General features: G+C 39.9%; 1 protein-coding gene across 2 annotated transcripts in view; it reads right to left on the reverse strand.

The window, feature by feature from the left end:
• Positions 1 to 222: 222 nt before the first annotated feature.
• The window catches only part of PSEN1 (presenilin 1), a 30,581-nt gene continuing 9,519 nt past the window's right edge, over positions 223 to 21,284 (reverse strand). The window contains exons 3-12 of one of the 2 annotated variants that reach the window (XM_081890503.1): positions 19,178 to 19,216; positions 16,504 to 16,763; positions 15,243 to 15,384; positions 13,828 to 13,895; positions 12,602 to 12,822; positions 10,190 to 10,288; positions 7,854 to 7,940; positions 7,135 to 7,311; positions 4,365 to 4,483; positions 223 to 3,732 (exon numbers count right to left, since the gene is read on the reverse strand). In XM_081890503.1, coding sequence (XP_081746629.1) covers positions 3,577 to 3,732; positions 4,365 to 4,483; positions 7,135 to 7,311; positions 7,854 to 7,940; positions 10,190 to 10,288; positions 12,602 to 12,822; positions 13,828 to 13,895; positions 15,243 to 15,384; positions 16,504 to 16,763; positions 19,178 to 19,216 — 1,368 coding nt within the window. In that variant the 3' untranslated portion in view covers positions 223 to 3,576. The remainder of the gene's footprint in view (positions 3,733 to 4,364; positions 4,484 to 7,134; positions 7,312 to 7,853; positions 7,941 to 10,189; positions 10,289 to 12,601; positions 12,823 to 13,827; positions 13,896 to 15,242; positions 15,385 to 16,503; positions 16,764 to 19,177; positions 19,217 to 21,284) is intronic. The other variant, XM_081890504.1, reaches the window with a different exon arrangement.

A 21,284-nucleotide genomic window follows, 5' to 3' on the forward strand; every position in this document is an offset into this window, starting at 1 on the left:
ACTTAATTCCAATTGAAGCAAATATGCTTTCAGCCACTCACATTTTTAAACGTTATGCATATTTCTTGCTACACAGCTATCTCTGGAATGGTGCACCACAGTAATAGAGGTGGTGCAATATATTAGCTGGGGGTTTTCTATACAAATACTAGACAAGGTGCCCTTCAAGATTTTCATCTGTTCTGGAATTAAAAGTGTTCGGCAAAAATAATGAAAAAGTCATAGGATCCATGCATTCTTTATTTTTAATAATCAGATAAATACAGGGAAAATTGCAATAACCTATCAAAATGATATCTTAATTGGAAACGTGTTTTAAAAAGACTTATTCACATTCAGTTCAGGTTATATACAAACCAGTGTTTGGAAAAAAACAAAAAACAAAATGCTAGAGTGTAAAATAATTCAACTCTACCCCATTTCCAGTATTCCCACTGACAGACCAATATTGTGAGATTTAAAAAATCACACCACTGTACAAATGCAAGTACTGTAGATTTCTTGATAATGGCCTTTACACATAGCTGCCAAAACAATTTACCAAAAAACCCTTAAATGTTCTTCATTCTAATCATCCTCTGTAATGTACCCCAATTATTTGTTTCTTTTACTACACCATAAAGCAACTGCTCTAACTGTAATATCAAGAGCCTGCAAGTCAAAGACATCCAAGATGTGCTTTGTACTTCAAGAAGATTCAGCTATTTTCAGCTTACTACAGCCCTTAAAAGTTTGGTAACCATCAAGGTTGAATAAACTGCATTAACCCAACATTTCTAAATGGCACCTGAACGTACATGCCTCGTTCTAAAATGCTACTATACTGTATGCTACGGACGCCTCCCCCATATTTGTCGTCAATTTATTAATAAATTCCATTATATGGAAAAGTCAGAGAAAATCCACATTCACAGTAGTACTCCTGTAACTCTTGCTTTGAATTTTCAAACTTCTGTTTACAAGCAACCCCCCTTAAAAGAGCCATGCCGAATTGCAGATACCAGAGCTCGCAATAGAACACAGAAGAACACTGACTTCTGTGTTAAGGTCAAATTTGATGGCCTGTTCAATAGGGAACTATATTCATATCTAACCAAACAGTACACTACAGTTGTCTTGTCTTTTGAAGGGTACTGTAATCTAATGTGTTCAAGTGAATTCAAATTACTGAATGACTTAGTCCTTCCTGAGAAGCTGTTAGTACCTAGCAACCTCTTCTGGGTTACAACTTTCCAAATGAATATTATATTAAATACACACGTCTCTTGTGTCCAATTTTTGATTTTGGTTACTAAACCTAAACCATGTTAGTCGCTGCCACTGATTAAGAAACTGGCAGCAATGCAGTCAATTCTTTTAATATTTTACAAGATACAATTAGGGAGTGATCTGTTTCAAACTCTTGTGCAACTTTTACTTCCTAAGAGCAAGCCAAGACCAAAAGAGATCACTTAGTTTACTTCATTTAAAGTTTACTGTATTCAATGCACTAGTTAATAAACACTTTCCATCTTGAGTTTTCTAACTCGAAGGTTAGACAACTAGCAAGTCAGAAAGAGGAATGTTGTCTTTTTAAATGGAGGGATTTGTTTATTTTTGCACAGAAGGCCATTCCACCATAGTCCTAACCTGTACAGACATAGGTTCCCCATTTCACTGAGGCCTAACAAACTTGGTGCAATTGATCTTAGCAGTGCAAAAACTAGTAGTGCGAGTCAATTCTAAGCAAGTTTCTCGGGGCCTCCTGAAATTCATGTAAAGACTTCTATTGGTTTCTGCGGGCGCTGACTAGTTTATTTCTTTCTGCAGATAAACATCACTGCTCTGCTAAGATGTAGATCTGGGGTATCAACTGTAGTATCAGACTTTGTCAATCTCCTTCTATAGGAATCATACTGACAGAGTCCCCCCCCCCCATGAACGTTCAAGTGAGGAACAATGTACAAATACAAACAAAACACCAACAGCTTATCATCTGACAATCAGTAGTTCATTTCAGATCCTATTCCTCAAATAATATTGGAAACAGAAAGCTGTTATTTACACAGCTTGCTCTGGCTTATCTCAGCCTGAGAGCCACAGTAAGTTTTTCCACATTATTAATGTTTATCCAAATTGAATTCAATAGGTAATTGTGAGCCATTCAGTGTTACAGGATTAGGTAGGTAGGTACATCTCATTTCAATAGAGATGTTCTACTTTCTAGGTTGCAGCCTGGTGCATCTGACATTCTCAAGGGCACTCAAGTTGAGGCAATCAAAGAAGAAAGCCAACATAGCCAATATAGTCTTTGTGGAGGTTTTAGGTCTTTTTTCCCCTAACATAACAAACACTTCTATATGAGTACTTCTGGAATGATTCCCAATGGAGAATACAAGTTTGTTTTTTAAATTACCCTACAAGTGGTTACCACAAGAATTTTTCTGGAATTATCCAATGGGTAGGCCAGAGGATGAACTTATTTTGCATATAGACTTTGTCTGAAAAACCCATATGTGTGACGAGCTCAGATGTAGTATTTTTCACATGTATGCTTTCACAGAGTTTGCTACATAACAGTCCTGTGGGGGTAAATGTTATGTGTCAGCCCTCAGTCTTATAAAATAAATATTTACTCTTTTTTACTTTTACAGTATAAACACATCCTATTTTACTAAATGATCCCAAGAAATGCTAAAAAAAAAGTCTGAAAAAACAAGATGGAATTCCAAAATTCACCACTCTGTTGAAAAGAAAACTATAAATGTTTTTGGTTGCAGTGTGTTTCATTGCTTTTCTACAGCTTTTCAAATCTCTCATTCTTCTATAGATTATAATGTTCATTATAATGCTGAAAGGACATTAAATATTCAGCATATTTTTATGGGGGGACAGGGAGAAATATAGGATTAAAAATGTCTCAAAAACAAAGACCCCACCTCTGATCTCATGACAAACCTGTTGTAAATGGAATCCGATGAACACTTGGCAGCATAATCAGAAAGTGTGTGTTTTGTGCCAAAGAATGCTAGAAATGTGCAAATTTGCACACAGGGTTTTGTGCCAGAATGATAATTAGGAATTTTTAAATTCAACACAAAACACACAGAATGACTTGCATGATTTTTTTTTTCTTTAGACAAGATATAAATCTTCTCATCCAAAGTCCAGTTACTGTTCTCCAGGTAACCCAGAGTGGAAGCTGGGATGCAAGAGTTGATGTTCCGGAGCCAGGCTGACTTCAAATGGTCCAGATATCTCAGTTTGATTTACCAGTTCCCTTTCTTTAGCATCACAACAATTCTCAGCACTCTTCAGCAGTGGGGTGGAGGTGGAATCGCTATGCTAAACAGAAGTGTTGCTGGTGAAAGCATAGGTATCTTGTACATAAGGTCCTTTCAAAGATGTATAACTCAAGTTTGCTGAAGACTTAATGTGCTATAACCCTTTCATTAAGAGACCCTTTTTTGAAAAAAGAAGAGAAGAAACCAGTAGTGCCCAGCACAGCGGCAGTTAAGAAATAGGGAAAAATCTTTGCTCCCTCCCATATTTGCTACAGTCGTTACAAATGTCCATGGGTGATCAACTCTGAGTGTGCTAGATATACAACTGATGGGACGCAAGCTGGTCCATAAAAGGTTGCACCAAGTTATCTGTGGCAAAATAGAAAACGAGCCCAAAGGTTATAGAGATTGGAAGAGCTGGTAAGGCCTTTTTAAAAATGGCAAGCAGCAAGAGGGTAAGGCACAGGCCCTGGGGAGGAAAAGACAAAAAAGTACACACAAATTAGACAGTGGAACTCTAACAAACACAAAATACTACAGGCTATGTTTGCCTGCTTCCAAGAAACACTATTTGCACTGAATGTTCTACAGATGATTCACACACTTTATCTTGTTGAGTGAAAATCCAACATGGATATGGCCACCGGGTATTATCTGTTGGCAGATTCTGAGCTCGGCTTCCCTCAGTTAAACAGCAGAGCCCACCTGCTCTTGGAATCTGCAGGGAGTAGAGGCTCTTTCAACTGATCATCAAAGCCCAGAGTGGCAAGCTGAAAAGCCTCATTTCCACCAGGCAGGTAGGTATTGGTGGCTCAGCATCACGCAGAGAATTCGAATTGGGTATGCACATTCTTCACATAAACTACATACCAGGTTCAGAATCTATCACAATTCATCCACTGATTTTTGAGGGGGACAAAACAAAGGAAACACACATTTAAGAAGCGCTAATGAGGCTGCCTGACCGGCAAGGCAGACAAACAAATCCCACAGAATAGAGCTCTGAAATGTGATCTCTAAAATCCCCTGATGCAGTAGTAATGACTTCACTTTGCTACTTAGAGTGGGACGTTAACATTGCTACCTTAATATAATACTCACAATTAAAATGGCTACAAAACAGGCTAGAGTTGTGTTCCAGTCTCCGCTGGCCGTTGCCGAGGCTTTGCCGACCAGGACACTGTAGAAAATGAAGTCCCCTAGGCCAAGCTTAACTCCCCCTGCCGAGGTAAAGGAGAAGAACTAAGCAATGGCACAAAATGACTCCTGTCATTCAACCCTAAAATCAAGGCCATCTTAAGCAGCTAAAAGTATTTTGGTTCTTCCTGCTCCCTTCTCTTGGCGATATTACGGCAATGTGCCGAATGCTTGTTATTTCATATCAAACAGATGTGACCTGAATAAATATGGTGAAGTCCCAGGATTTCAAATCCACTGAGTGAATTAAGAACCAAAACAGGGAGTTGGAAAAAGCAGAAACACAAATTATTTCTTGGAAGCTTTATTTCTCAAGAAGATGAGTGAGTGCACATCACTAGAACGGAAATCGGGGGTGGGGGGAGGGACACTCAACAACATCCACATCAGCATATGCAAATTAAGTGTACAGCTTCAGACTGAGTGGAAACAGATGACAGAGAATCATAGGGTAGAACTTGGAGCGGCGGTGGGGGCGGACCTTTGGCCCTCAAGCTATTGATGAATATAACCCCCATCTGCCTCAGCAAGCATGGCCAATGGCTAGGGATGATGGACGTTGCAGTTCAACATCTGGAGGGCCAAAGGTCTTCCACCCATGATGTAGAGAGGCAGACTGCAGCCTCTGACGCCACAGTAAGTTCAGTGTTCTCCTTGCTTCCAAGAAGCTGCAGGAAATTGGAGTGGCAGTGGGCTTAACAATGCGGTCAGGTACTACATTACTGCCTTCCTACAACATTACAAATACTGCCCGACATACCTCTATGCTTCTCCCCACACGTTTCCTAGTCATCTCCCTGCCATGTAAGTGGTATCATCAAGTGGGAACTCCTTGACTGAAATTATGGCACATTCATCATGCATCTTACTTGATTACAACTTTCTGGTAAAAGACAACTTCAGTTTTTCTGCCTAGAAAGCAAATAATTTGCTTGGAGCTTGCAGTTTGTGCATAAAATGATAAGTTTGCTTGCTTGGAAGATTGCTTCAATGTCTCGTGTCTCCTGCAAAATTCTTATAATGATTTTTATAAAGTTACATGTGTCTAATTATGATGCATCCTTATAATTCAACCTATCTTTATGGTTTCTGTATGAGTTACCTTTATTTTTTTAAGATAATCAGCAGCTTGGCAAGGTTTTTGGAATCATAACATTCAATTAACAGAAAACAGGAGGGCCTCTGTATTTTCATCCCATTCAATGCAACTCAAGCAGTGCCTTAATGTTTTCTCAAGTCTTTAAGTTACAACAGTGGCACTGACTAACACTTCCAAACCCAGGTCCTCACTAGACTTTCCTCACTGATCTTATCCTCAAGCATCCCTGTTGCCAGATAGCAGGTGATATTTCTGTGCGAGGTCTCTTGTCCTGGTTAAATACCTAAATTCTTCCCAACACTCCTTGCCTATATCTGTATCTGTGACAATGGCAACCTTGAGCACATATAGGAAACCACAATTCTGCCAGTTGCACTTCTTATTTTGTCCCTTTCAGCTGGGAATTCCAGATGAGTGGGGAGAAGTACTATGGCTATTATATTTCTCTCCACCCCCAATGATTTGGAATTCTCAGCTGAAACACACAAAATATGAACTTATTTTAGGGGGGAAATGTTTTTTTCAAAAAACTTGTTTCTTTTGAATGCATCCCACGTATCCTCCAAGGAACTCAAGGTGGTGTACGTGGTTCCTCTTGCTCCCTATCCCTATTCTCACAACAACCCTGCGAGGTAGGGTAGGCAGAGAGTGACTGGCCCAAGGCCACCCAGCAGGGCAGAGTGGGGATTGGTGTTCGAGGCCCTAAGCCAACACACTAACCACTACACCACACTGGTTCTGTCTTCAGAACAGAAGACCCATATATATTGTATCACAAAATGCTTTTGAAAGTAGCTCCGGTTGCAAAAGTGGTCTGCCATGTGGCACAAGAGGCTGGTATATGAGAAACACAAGATGAATGCAGCTTGGGCATGTGGAGTAAGTTTTTATTTATTTATATTGGCCAAAGTATCTTACAGGCATGGATAACAGGGTCTGCCTGTCCCCCCCCCTCTCTCTATTTATTTATTTTAATCATATACATCCATTATCACAGTGGTGGGCTGGTGTCCCAAAAGTCTGGTGATGTGCACAAACTCCTACTATGTGTCTGTCTACATGTTCTATTAGTAAATGAACATCTGGACACAATGCTGCAACAAGGAATAAAAATTAAGCGATGTTCTGTGTGCACAGTACCAAAAAGCTTTACAGGAGTCTCTGATGAATGCAGGCCCAGTACTACTGCACAGAAAACATGATGAATAACCTACAAATACTTTTACTGTCTCCTTGATCTCTTGATTATGAACCAGCAATGACTGAAATGTTTACATTTCATCCTTACCTCCTGAACAGGGCACTTGAATAATTAAAGTAGAAATTACAATTTATGCTCTATACCTCATCTCTCATTGAAGCTTACAGTTTCATTTAAAGAATGACAAAGAAGCAGGTTCTTATGGCACCTACTTATATAAAAGTAACACCGTTTAAGTTTCTGAGGGCAAGTAATCTGAAGCAAAAATCTTGTGAAGGTCTACAAGCATATCAACAACTAGTCCTTTTGCAATGGCCCAGATTCTTTTAGGTGCCTGCTAAGCTGACATATATTTATCTGGCAATGTTACTTACTTTCCTCTGGGTCTTCATCACTTGCTGGTGAACTACTGGGAAGATTCTGAACAGGTTGTCGCGTTTCAGGGGTTGATTCTTGATTCCCTATTCTACGAACCTGTTCCTGCACCCATTCCGGATTGAATCCTCCATCATCTGCCTCACTACTTGCATTCTGGCTCTGATTTGCTGGAACTGAAAAGAGAAAATGGGCTGAATCCAACAAAATCATTGCATGAACAGAACATCCTCTGCTCATGTAACAGAACTTCCACTCTGTGATCTTCAGATGAAGGGCAATATACAAATTTAATCAATAATAATTATAATAAAATACATTGTAGGGTTAATTTTATGGTTGGAATCCAATGTTTTGGACATCTAAAAACATCGTGAAAACTATATTTAACAGAATAGTACTTTATGTTTATGTCCTTGTTGTAAATGTTATTTAAGATTTTTGTTCCATGTCTGCAGGAGATATGGAGACGAAAGGAAAAGAGCATGGGGGGTTGTTAATGGGATTCCAGAAGAATTAACATTATGTGTCATTACCCAAACTACCATTCCAGTATAGTTGTACCAATCACAGAAAGCAAAATTCTTTAATACAATTTCATAAAATCCTTGTACATGATGAGTAAAAGTACTTTTTATTAGCAAAGGAGGGTCACTTGTAAGTTGATCAGTAAGTCATTGTGAAAAGAACTAAACTAAGCAAAGATGAAAAAACCCACCTTGTTTATCATAAGTGGAGTTTTTGGTAGCTGTCTTTTGAGATTCAGGGTCTTCTTCAGCCATGTTCACCAGCCATATCATTGTTGCTATTGGAAAAATCAGAGATATCCTTAATTAACTGCTGCTACCTATTTTTTGGGATGCGGGTGGCGCTGTGGGTAAAACCTCAGCGCCTAGGACTTGCCGATCGCATGGTCGGCGGTTCGAATCCCCGCGGCGGGGTGAGCTCCCGTCATTCGGTCCCAGCTCCTGCCCACCTAGCAGTTCGAAAGCACCCTTAAGTGCAAGTAGATAAATAGCGGGAAGGTAAACGGCATTTCCGTGTGCTGCTCTGGTGCTGGTTCGCCAGGGCAGCTTTGTCACGCTGGCCACGTGACCCGGAAGTGTCTGCGGACAGCACTGGCTCCCAGCCTCTAGAGTGAGATGAGCGCACAACCCTAGAGTCTGTCAAGACTGGCCCGTACGGGCAGGGGTACCTTTACCTTACCTTTACCTATTTTTAAATTTTTTAACTACACGTCAATTACAGGAAAGTATATTTTTAAGGTTTTTTTTTCTTCTTCCAGAGTTCCATTATGCCATTTGTAACTTCAGGAACCAGTGACTGGTTTTGTTTTTCCCTTCTTCCCTCCCCATCCCTATTGTAAACCTGGTGTCTAGATTGTAAGCCAGTAAGATGTTTCATCTGCTACTGAGCTTGAAGGGGAGCATAAAAATTATTTTAAATAAACAAATAAATATAGCAAAAAATGGAAGACGACAGTAACCAGGCTGTTTTCTCTGTTCGTTAACTGCACAGCTATCATTAAATCACTTGCATGAGTAAATGAGTGCTGGGAAGGCTAGTCGTAAGTCCAGGTGATTTAAAAAAACCCTCTCTATTGCATAAAACTATAATGCAATCTTAATTTGAAACAAAATGCCAAAATCAAATAGAAGTATGATTAGCCTATTTATTTATTTTAAAAAGAAATTTGCTGATACAAATGCATAGTAGGCACCCATGGTAGAAGCATTCAGATTAGTATAAAGAAATCAGATTGACTTAATCCAAATAGACAGGCACGTGTGATATTTGTATAGTTTCGTAACCATAAAATCATCTGTACTGCTATTTGCACATAGCTGTCAACCGTCCCTTATTTGGCAGGAAACTCCCTTATCCCAGCGCCGTGTCCCGCTGCTGTCCCTTACTGAAGATGTCCCTTAAATTTCCCAGGTTTCAAATGAAGCAGCTCCTCTCACTCCCTCCCTGCCGGCCAGGGAGGAGGGAGGCTCCAACTGTGTTGCTTGGTTGCCAGGGCCCGCCCCCCTCCGGCCTCCTCTCACCAGCCTTGGCCCCCAGGAGCCCCTCCCCGCCGGGACTGGCGGGAGCCTCGGGCCCTTCTGCCACCATCCTCCTTGCGGCCGCTGAACTGAGCGTCTCTGCCTGGGGTAGCATCTTTGTAGCTTGGACTTTGTTTTGCGCGAAAAGTGGTTGCTGCTTGTAGTTACTTAATTGCAGTGTTTCATCAGCTTGAGCAGCAACCTCTGGAAACGAAGGGCTAAAAACCGGCGCTGCTCTCCAAAATTATCTGGTCCCTTTTAACTTCGTATTTCAGGTGGTTAACTAAAATCCCTTATTTTGGCTGCTGATCCCTTATTTTGGAGGCTGCTTATTTTCAAATCTGTAAGTTGACAGCTATGTATCTGCATGAAATCGCAGGGTTTAACAATGTTCTACTTCCAATGTCAGAGGAAGTATGTGTCTGAATACCAGTGGGGAGAAAGCTGCTGCACTCATGTCCCCTTTTGTGCCCCTCCTATGGGTATCTGGTTGGCCACTGAGAGATCCAGCTGAACTATTCGTATGTCCTTCTGCTGCTGCACTGGTGGATCAGTTTCCTCCCACTCCTCAAAAAGAATCCTTGAAAGTTACATACAAATCAATGGGCAGAGATCTCCCAAATCTCTAAGATGAACTTTGTATTTCTCAGTTGTATCTTTATAAATGCTTGTAAACAGGGCCAGCCTTGGATCTAAAGAAAGATCTAAATGCAGTAAGTTAATACTGCTAAAAACAATTAGAGGTGTTTTGACCAGGCCAAATCCTTTTTCCCTCTTTCCATTTTTAATTAAGGTGGAACATAATGTTCTTTTCATCTTGAGACATCCTCCGCAGCACACGTTCCAAGCTCTTGAGCCAACAGCAGATCTGAGTCCCAAAGAAATGAAAACGCGACAACACAGCTGCACATCTAGCATCACACAACCTCAACAGAAAATCAGATGGATTTTTAATATCCATAGTTTGGGAGTAGGCTGCAGAATATAAAACTCAACTCTGTATACTTACATGAGTAAATGAGTGCTGGGAACAAAGTCTCATTTCTTTCTTGAGCGGTTTCAACTAGCATACGAAGAGGTCCTTTAGGACACAATACAGCAACCAGATCTGAAAGACACCAACATTGGGGTCAACCCACACAGAAAAAACTCCTGTCCAGAAAAAACACACACTAAACAATATAGTTTCTTAAAAGTGGAGATTGCTTACACCTCAACAGTCACTGTAAGACACCAGGGTGGATTGCAACAGTATAAAAATACCATATTAAAATCAGTAAAAATAAATTACATAAAAAGAGTAGGCTGAGTCCTAAAAACAGTTCCTCATTTGTGGAATGCTCTCCCCAGGGAGGTTTGCATGGCACCTTCATTATATATCTTTAGGTACCAGGCAAAAACGTTTCTCTATAACCAGGCCTTGGGCTGATTTACATTAGGGGTGTTTTGGGGATGTTTTTTTGGGGGGGGGCATAATTGGTTTGTTTTTGTTTTATTATATATTTTGTGTTCTCCTTTTGTATTTTTATGTTGGGAACTGCTTTGTGATCTCTGGATGAAGGGCGATATACAAATTTAATAAATAATAGTAAAAACTGTGCCTCAGATGTCAAAGATCAGGTAAAGAGCTTAGTAAGCAGTTCAGTGCTCCTGCAGGAAGAAGTCTTACAGAAAATTTCAGGTTATGTGCTAGGATACTGCCTGTATATCTCTCCACATTGTGGACAAAATATTACAGTAACCAAAACTTCACAGGTCTCACGATTGTGAAGATAAAGTCTTATTTGAAAAAATATATATGCAGTCTTATTTGAAAAAATATATATGCAGCAACCAAAGTAATGTATCTGTTTATGTGCTTTCCAGTCTGATCATTTCCCTCCATGGATACCAAAAAGTTCAGGCATCTTTATTAACTGACTTAACTAGTGAGGCAAAGCAGATTTAGCAAATGATGGCTGTCCTCCATTTCAATGTGGCCTCTGGGGCTTAAATCTATTCCTGCTCCACCCTATGTGGCTGCTTCTGGCAGGCTTCAAAAACATGTTAGCACCTGGGCATTCAATAGTTTTAGCTCACATATCAAAGAATAAAACTACCTTTACAACATGTACATGACACAGCCTATTCTCCAGGTTCTTTTTAAAATTGAACATTACATGGCTATCTCTAGAACTATGTAATTTTAAGACACTTAAGACACTCTTTACCAAATTAAATGCCATCACTTTGTTTAGCAGTGCGCGTACACACACACACACACACACACAAATATCAGATGTGCCTGAAATTCAATAGTGTGAAAAACATCCACTCTTCCTGAACGAAACATCCCCACTTACAGTCTTACGCAGATGCAAATGTGTATTTCCACGTGACTTGGCAATTCTTTTCATATTCAGCGTAGATGTTAATAACAGTTATATAAATTGCCTTTATGCATAGCAAACAAATTTTGAGTGCAGAATCTGAATGATGACAGAGTGTTATATGATGGTACTGTCAAATCTGCATAATCTTGTGACACGGAACATCTGTGTTTATGTGCAACCTTTGTTTCTGTACATCTTATGCAGGAGAACAGGAATGCTTTATAAAGGTCATTTGGATTTCCTGAACAAATACAATTTGAGGAGAAAGCATGTGACATTCACAAACCTGTTTTACATTGTGTGTATATCTCAAAAGGCTGCTCTTTGTGTTCTGTACTGTTCAGTGCTGCAAAGACATCACAATTCTCACCTCAGATCAAGCTTGGGAAGAAACTTGTCACATGGCTTGCGCAAATCTGCTCTTTCCCCCTTTTGTCTCTTTTTAGAATGAGAGCAAGTTAACTTAAGAAAAGTCATGCTGGATCAGGCCAAAGGTAAACCTAGTCCAGCATCACCAAGGAGGAAGTATGCCATAAAAGATAAGACGGTATTAATTTATTAACGGCAAACTACGAAGAGTTGTTGTTACTAGATATTTTCCATAACAATTTTTTTTTGTTATGAGATTTTTTGTTAAGAGATTCTTCTTAGGACTGGCTGCTATCAAGCAGCAAAATATGGAAAAGTTCTCGTTCCCTCTTTTTCAGAGGTCTTCTGAGTTTGGGTATTAAGAATGAGATCTCTCTCCCATTGGCATCACCTATCTCATTTCACCAGAGACAGGCTGTCTTAAGGGCAAAGGTTTCTACAGAGGATTGGGGAAAATAAATGCTTTGAAAAGAAATAGTTCTTGTGATGGAATAGTCCACACACGGAAGAATAATCAAGGTATTCTACAGATTCACAATATGATTTCTTAGACTTCAAAAGGACACAAGTAAAAGGGTCTGGTTCTTGATTCTAGCTTTCTAGGCATTAAATATAAAAGCGGAAAAAAGCAGAGTAAGTCAATGTTGTTCCTAGTAAAAGATGTGTTTGAAGGATCTTACCGTACACTGAAATCACTGCCAAGATGAGCCAGGCAGTCCATTCAGGGAGGTATTTGATAAATACCAGGGCCATTAGAGCACTTATCATAATGAGATAGGCTTGCTGGAGCCGGAGAGGGCCTTTCCAGTGAATGCAGATCATTCCCACCACTCCAAAGTTCCAGATCATGAGCGCTAGGGTAAAGTAGTCCATGGCAACGTTGTAAGTCTTAAAAACCTCCCTATTGGACACACACACAAGATTAAGAGAAAAACCTGTTACACAAAGAATGGTGGAGAAGAAACAGCAACCGTCAACCCTGCAAATTATGTTTGAATTTTGTGCAGCAAGCTCAAAGTTTCTTCTTCATTTCCTAGCCTAGATTTAAAGCTTAGGGGTGGGGAATTCATTTAGAAGAAACACAGGATTCAAGTTTCATTTCAAATGTGGTGTCATGCTTTTAGGCTCGCTTGTGCATCACATTGTTTTATTGCCTTTTACCTCCTTCTAATCTCCGTAACTGGAAAAGTAATCACAACAGTGAGACATGTAAGTGTTCTACGCTATAACTGAACACCATTCACTCGTGTTCCAGAGAAGAGCTCTTCAATTCTGGGTCTCCAGATGATCCTAGTTCCTACCAAGCCCAGCCAGCTTAGCCTATGGTCTAGGACACGGGTCAGCAAACTTTTTCATCAGGGGGCCGGTCCACTGTCTCTCAGACATTGTGGCAGGCCAGACTATATTTTTTTTTGGGGGGGGGGGGAATGAACAAATTCCTATGGCCCACAAATAACCCAGAGATGCATTTTAAATAAAAGCACACATTCTACTCATATAAAAACATGCTGATTCCTGGACCGTCCACAGGCCGGATTTAGAAGGCGACTGGGCTGGTCCAGCCCCCGGGCCTTAGTTGACTACCCATGGTCTAGGATAATGCGACTTGCAACATAGCTAGGGACCCAAGATTGAATATCTCTATTTTAATCTTGATTGAGAAGCACACTCTTCTACAGCTCAGACTACAAGACTTAGTGAATTAAGGATTATTAGTTCCTTGCTGAGAGGAATGTCCAAGGAAAAATACACAAAGCTTTGCAGTGCTGCACTCGTGGTATTCTTTACTCCAGATGTACTTCAATATTTACTTTTTACAAGGGGTATAGACTTTACAAGCCAACAAAAATTTGCTAATCCTCTTACTTACTAACATTTCTAAAGGTCAAGATACTTGTAAACTTACCCTAAGTAAATGAATGAGAAAAAGAAAAGCAAGAAGAGTGAAGAAACGATGAGCCACCCATGGATCACCTGAAAACACAAAAAACAGCAGTATAATTTTACTATACACAAGGAATATAATAATGAAAATTGAAGCCCGTTTTTCTGGAATTTTTTTTTCTTTTTACATACACCTAAACTACTAATAAAAAAGAAAACTGTTATTTGTTGGTCAATAAGACAAGAACCTGGTTCACGTCACAGGTGATTGGCTCCTTCTGGGGGTTTTTTAGTTGAGTGTGTGTGGCAACTAAGCCAAGGTTTGGCTTAACGTGCCATAGGGAGATAGTTATACTTGACAGAGTGGAGTACATATATATTCCACAGTAAAATGTGTTCATTTCATAAGTACATGCAGTCCATGACAAAGGGAGGGAGAACCAGCATTATGGACAAATAAAGACTACAAGAGGTCCAAATAACCTGTTACAGGATTGGTCTGGTGTTTTGGATGATGCCTGTGGGTCCCTTCCAAGTCTGTGATGATGTATCTGTTAGGTTGGAATCTAGCAGAGGGGACCACTGAACCGGTCAAGCCAGTCTCTCTGTAAGATTAGCTGGGCTTGGAAGCACCCTTCAGCTACACAAGGCAAGAGTGACCATACTGCTATAGAGACAAATGTGTGGACCTTTGCCCCCTGGCCAAACGTTACATCATCCTAGGAGTACAAGATCAAGGAAAACATCAGTAAAGAGTGAGCCCTTTGTCTTAAGTCTGGTCTGAAGCTAGAGGAGGAAGCTGGAGAGACACAGCAGCTTGACCTGCTTTGTGTGCTGAATCCAGAACTATGACTTTGGTGACCCTCCCCCCCCCTCCAACCTAGACTGTTAATGCTCTGAGCCGTTCCATCTTATTCTCGTGTAGTATATATGTATAAATAAAGCAATATATCCCAAAGACACCACAGTCCCCACTGACCTTCATTCCAAGAAAACTAAAGCCTGGGTAAGCACTGGGACCCCTGGAGTCTCTTACCGATCAGAGATTGGAGTGCATGCAACAAAACCATTCTCTAATAGTTTGGGGTGGGTTTTTTGGTTTGTTTTTTTGCACATTTCCATATTATTCCCAGCTTTTAAAGGATGCTTTAATTTAATTCAATATTTATTCTTTCCCTGAAAACAGGTCTACTAAATTAAAGTCAAAAATACACATTAGTTGCCAATTTAGATATTCATAACTATCCTTATCTATAGTGAAATATCGAAAAAGCAGCTATCTTTATTATTATCACCCTGTGCTGCTCTATCACAGTTGATCTTTAGCTTAGGCACTGTTTTAGCAACTATTTTGGCTCTTTGTATGCTGAAAATATTCCTGGTATGCTATTAGAAACAATATTAGCCTCGATACAGTAAGAGTAAACCTGAGCTCACCTTATAGCACCTGTACTTATAAAGCACAACCAGGAGTATGGTCATGATAATGATGACGCTAATCATAATGGCAGCATTGAGAATAGAATTCAGAGCCCTTTGTCCAACTGTTTCTGTATCTTCCGTGAATGGGGTGTAGATGCTGCAATAGAATACAGATAAAAAGTAAAAGGTGAAGTTTGTGCAATATGAATGTATTCTTAAACTGTGGTAAGTTTTTGACTAAGCGCAAGAGACCAACCCTAAGGAGAGTTCAACAAATAAGCAAGCGTTAGCACATACAGTACATACTCTGAGCCATAATTCTTCTAAATACAGTAGAACCTTGGTTCTCGAACTTAATCTGTTCTGGAAGTCAGTTTACCTCCCGAAACGTTCGAAAACCAAGGCACGCCTTCCAATTGGCGCTGGCGCCCCGGAAAAAATAGCCAACAGCCCCATCAGATGTTTGGCTTCTGAAAAACATTCGAAAACCGGAACACTTACTTCCGGGATTTTGGCATTCGGGAGCTGATTTGTTCGTCAACTAAGCCGTTCGAGAACCAAGGTTCCACTGTAATGCCTGTATGCCCACACCATCTAGTGGATATGGAATGAAATTACAATTTAATATTTCATTCACTTGTGAACAAAACCAAAGGCAGACACAGGAAATACGTTGTAGTCAGAAAGCTTAATTTTTGTAGTGAGGTTAATAAAAGATTACCATGCTAGAAAAAAAACCCTTAAGACTGAGGACTTGAGCATATAGAATAAAAACTTGGGTTATTTATCTATAAAGTACTAGGTTCAACTTGACTTTACATGGGAATGCAACAAAGGAGCAATGTTGCATGTTATTATAAAATGAGAAACCTCAAGTTATCCTTTGGTTCACAGAATGTCACTGAAGGTATAACTAGATGTAATAGTGTACAGTATTATAGTATGGGTCATTTAAAGTGGGACCTGGGTCCAGAATGATCTAAAGAAGAGAAGTGGGAGGAAGAAGCAGCTTAATCCTTCCCCTCCAAAACTGCCTCCCCCCCTCCAGTTGCTTTTCTCCTGGTAGAGCTCATTTCTAGTCTCAGAGCATGGCTGGGAGAAAAGCAGCTAGAGGAAGGGTCCCCCCCCCCCAAAGAAAGCACAGCCAAGGGAACATTTGTCTCCTGCTTCTTGTTTGCTCACTGTATGACTGTGAAAGACTGGCGTAATGGGAGAACACAAAAGGGGGTAGATATCAGAGGACATCAGAGCGAAAAGGAAAAATAATAATACATACAGCTGTCCATCCTTCCGTGTATAAAAGCTGACAGACTTGATGGTTGCAACAACTACCACCATACAAAGCGTGACTGGTGCAAACAGCATAATCACATGCTTTGCCCCGTATTTCAGCGTCAGCTCTTCATCGTCGTCGTCATCATCTTGTTCCACCACTTGCCGAGTGCTGTGCTGTGGCTGCCCGTTAGAGGCCGAACCGGGATTATCGTTGCATCTTCGATCGCTGCTTTCATTACGCCGTCTTTCAACGTTGTCATTCTACAAACGTAATTTTAAAAATCCCAGATCCATAAGCACATGCATGCAACATGTATATTCCATGTTGTAATCGTAAAAGGCAGAGCTCAGTGAGTAGTCTGGCAGCATTTGATGCTGCAGCACTGCTGAAGCTAAGTGGGCGTGGGCCCCGCCTGTGCCACATCGCCAGGAGCCCCATGAAGTTGCCAGTTATAGGGATAATAAAATTATATTTCTAAAGGGCAACATGTGAAATAAAGGAAAGATTCAGCTGAAAGGATCTAAAGACCAGCAGAGCATCTAATATACAGGGGCAATTAATGATAGCAGTCACACTGTAAGAATAAGAAGCAATAAATGGTAAATGTGCACTTGTAGATGAAGCAGAAAGAAAGCATATGTTAGGCAGGGCAGTTAGTGTTACAATCCTCAGGGGTAATTATGCTAATTAGACAGATATCAGTTACCTGTATTCAGTTAATTAGTGTACCATTTCTACATATGCGACAAATGCCAAAGTTAATTTACCTCAATAATTTTTTCTACAATATTCTTACTTGATATTTACTAATGTGCAAAAAAAATTAAAAATGAATCAGCTCTTGGGGGAAAGAGCTTTGGTAAATTTCAACCTATTAGTCTCCTCGTTCCCCAACATGACCCCTTTTCCCATCACCTTTCTATCTGAAGCTTCTTTACAACCTGAAGAGATATAAAAACGTTTTAAAATCTGCAATTTACATTCAGTATTTTAACAAGGAATGCACAAGCACATTAGGATTCATGTGCTTTTTACTGATGCACATATTTTCCTTCCACTAGGGCATTTAGTAAATAGCAGCCTCTCCTTCTGCCACAGCACCTTTCCCTTAAGAAGAGCTTCATGGCATAAAGTTGAGGGTTTGAAATAATATGGCTGTGTCAGATAGTCTTCCCATTTGGTTTTTGGATAGAAAGTAATGCATTTGGTGTCGAGTCCCAAAGTATTTCCTAAAAATATATATGCAGGAATGTTTCCCCACCCCCTTCTTTATGCCAATGTTTTCACTCTGCTGTACCATTTACCAAGTCTGCAGTACCATTTTCTTTCTTTCCTCACGGCACTGATTCCCCCCTCAATTAGTCATACATTGACAGCAAATCAGGGATGATGTAATGAACAGGATGACATCATGAAGATACAATATCAATTTTGGCTAGAGGCTGATATCACTCCGAACTGAAATGTTGCCATGACCCTGAGACAAAGATTTCCTCCAGCCTTTTTGATACAATTACAAAATATAAAATAAATTAAACTGGGGGATGAGTGTGCTTTTCAATGTTGCCAAAAATGACATTGAGAAGTGCCTCCCTTTCTGGTGAACACTATGCAAAAGTACTGCACCTTCTGGTATGGGAACAGAGGAAGTAGGAAAACAGGAAGGGATATAAGAAGAAGACTTCAAAAATTTCCCAGATTTTCATTTCCTTCCTTTGGTGTACTTGTATTAGGTATGGTGTCAGTGTAGCAACCAATTTTGTGAATAAATAATAAACTCCAATGCTGTGCTAGAGGGTCCAAGGTAAAATCTATATCCTCAACAGCAGTAACAAAGTAGGACTGAACTTATCCTTTGTTCCCGTAAGTGCAACCATATCCATTCCTACATTTTTGCCTTCTCCAGTTGCTTTTTAATTGCAAAGGGAACACAGGCCAATTATGAAAGGGTGTTGGAAATAAACAAGTACGGCATTACCACAAGACAGGAGCAGGTACAAGAGCAGTAATACCTATGCTTATGAGATTGTGGAGGTTGGCAGTGGTGGCATAAAAACATAAAACGTTAGCTTGTATGCTGTTGTAGCATTCAAACCTAATACACCATATGAAATAATTTCAATTTAGAGAGGAAAAAATATCTAAGTAAAACTACTCTCCCAAAAGCCACAGGAATACAAATCACAACCACACCCATGATCCTAAATTTCCTCTCCTGGTGAGAGTCAAGTGCATCACATTTTTATTTAAAGAAACTGAAAATAACTGTTGATGGATTCAAATAAACATCTTTGGCCCTTACCTTGGAAGGAAAAAAAAAGTGCAGTATTAGGTACAATTCAAAGACACTTGCAAGTGAATATTGATGACTGCTTCCTACAGGGAGTTAATTTTCACAGGCTGTATGAACTAAATAGTTTTGGTATCAGTTCTTCTGAAGGGTGGCATGATGGGTTTTGGCCACAAGTACACAAAGACGGAAAAAAGACATTATGACATGGTTCTTACTCCAAGTAAGAACTGTGTTGAGGGTTGCAATTCAGAACAGAAGATAAAGTAATGCACAACAGTGAAACCTGCAGGCATATCTGAGCAAAGATGCATTTTATGACACTGGGAATTGTGTCATATTTGTTGCACTTTGTTCCAGTACAGACAAAACACAAATCCCTACCTGATTAGCATTAAACAGATCACAGGTCAGAGGTGCCACCTGCAGTGGAAGCAAAGGAACAGATTCCTCAGTTTCATCAGCCATTATGGAAGCAAAGCCTTGAAAGAGGTTTGAACCAGACCCTTGTACTTCTGGTGTGTGGGCAAGAATGACTGTATATCTTCAAGGTGAATGAGTAATACCAAAGATAAACAGCAGCCTTGGCAACTATCAAAAAAAAGAGTTAAATATCAAACCCAAGCAATAGTCCCAAAGGTGCAGAACTGGGACGTGCGAACTTCCTGAACTATGTCAGTGCCTTTTCACCCAACTGGAAATGCAGAAGGCAGCTCCAGGAAAGAGATATGATGGTGTGTAGGGTTTGAAAATTTTGCCAAATTTTGGACTTCCACTGACTCTTCAATTACTGAGGATTCTATGTAGGATGAGCCTTGGTTTCTGCAAGGAGTCAGTGCAGTAAGTGATCTTTTAGGGGGGAAACCTTTTTCCGACTATGGCTCTTATCAATTTCCAAGTTAGCATGTGAAAATGGCAATATTTGAAACACAGATTCTGTGTCATTCAGTATAAATGAATGTGTTTACTATCTCTTATGATGCAAGAGATTTTCAGGGAAACTTGAAAAACTTGTATCAGGAGTTGGGTGAACTAATGCTGAGAAACCTTCACATTCAGTATGGAAACTTTTGGGAGTTCTGCTTGGCACGAAGGTTTCAAAAAGATGTTCAAAGCATTGGAACTCATGTTGAAAAGCAATGAACTGGTAAGGTATTACAAGTGTCTGCAATCTTTGTCAGGAAATTAGGGAGCAATAGTATTTTTTAAATGATGCTGTTCCTGCCTGCTGATCTTGTGTATACCTGCCAAGTTAACATCATCTGGACTGGCCACTCAGAATGGGAACCATATCTATGCATTTATTTTAATAAAAAATACTGAAATTTCCCCTTTTATGGCACAAGCTGTTTTAAGATTTTGTAAATGATACTGAAATAATACTGGTTCAAAATGTCTTACAAATTCTTCACAAATGTCAGTTTATGTTTGGCCCCTCATTGTTCAGCACATGCTATGATATTTCTGTAAAAGTCCCATTCTGAATGAATATAGTACAACACAGTTAAAGCAATAAAAGACGTGACTTTCCATGCATAATGTATTGCAACATTATTGGAAAAGCTTATGACCAAATTGCCCACGAAGCCTTATGAGTTCTAAAATTTCACTGAGGATCAGGACACAGAGAGAAGGTCCAGAATTTAGCAGTGACCTGATGAAAAAGCTGAAGCTTTGAATGAAATGAGTAAGCTAAATGACCAGAAGAGATGACGCTCATGTGTCTTAAGATGTAAAATCCTCTCTTGGCTTCCTTGATAGCTTGTGGGGCTCCAAAACTGGCCCAAGCTGCCTGCAATTGCATATGGTTTGAACTGCCATAAATTTAACAAGGTAGAAAGTCCCAAAGTCAAGACTTCAAAGCATCTTGCAAGGCAGTATTATACAAAGCCCCCATCCCACATTTTAGCATTGGATTCCAAAGCATATCCCTTCCTGAATCACGAAATCAGAAAGGGGTTTGCATGTAATTCTGCCAAACTGAGCAGGTTTTAACATTAACTCATAAGGTGATGAGCAGGGAGTTAAGTGACATCAGCTGATGAGCTGGAGGGTATGGTTTGGAGAAAATGGCCCGCAGCTCACGCTAATTTGGATGTAAGGCTAAGTCAGATACTATGGTTTGTTTCTACCTATGTAGCAGAAGTGGGTAAGAGCAAAACATCCAGTACTGATATGTTAACCATAAACCATTAACTGTGGTTTACTGTGACAGGTGAACAAGGCCAGTAATTCTGAATATGAACTAGATCATGAAGCTTTCTAGTGAATTCAGATCTTCAGAAACTTTGATTGAATAAGGCCTTTTTCGTTTATTTTATTTAAAAGATAACCCACTTTGCAGGATACACTGCCCTCACAATGTGATTTACAAGACAAGGGTTTAAAGCAAGAAGTTTTCCAGAGTTACTTCATCAGTCATTTGCTTTTGAGCCCAGGTTGTGGTTCTTTATCAGGCAAGTGAGATTGGAAGAGTATGTTGCAAATACAG

Source organism: Podarcis melisellensis (assembly GCF_964234715.1).
Source record: "Podarcis melisellensis genome assembly, chromosome: 1".
NCBI classification, from domain to species: Eukaryota; Metazoa; Chordata; class Lepidosauria; order Squamata; family Lacertidae; genus Podarcis; species Podarcis melisellensis.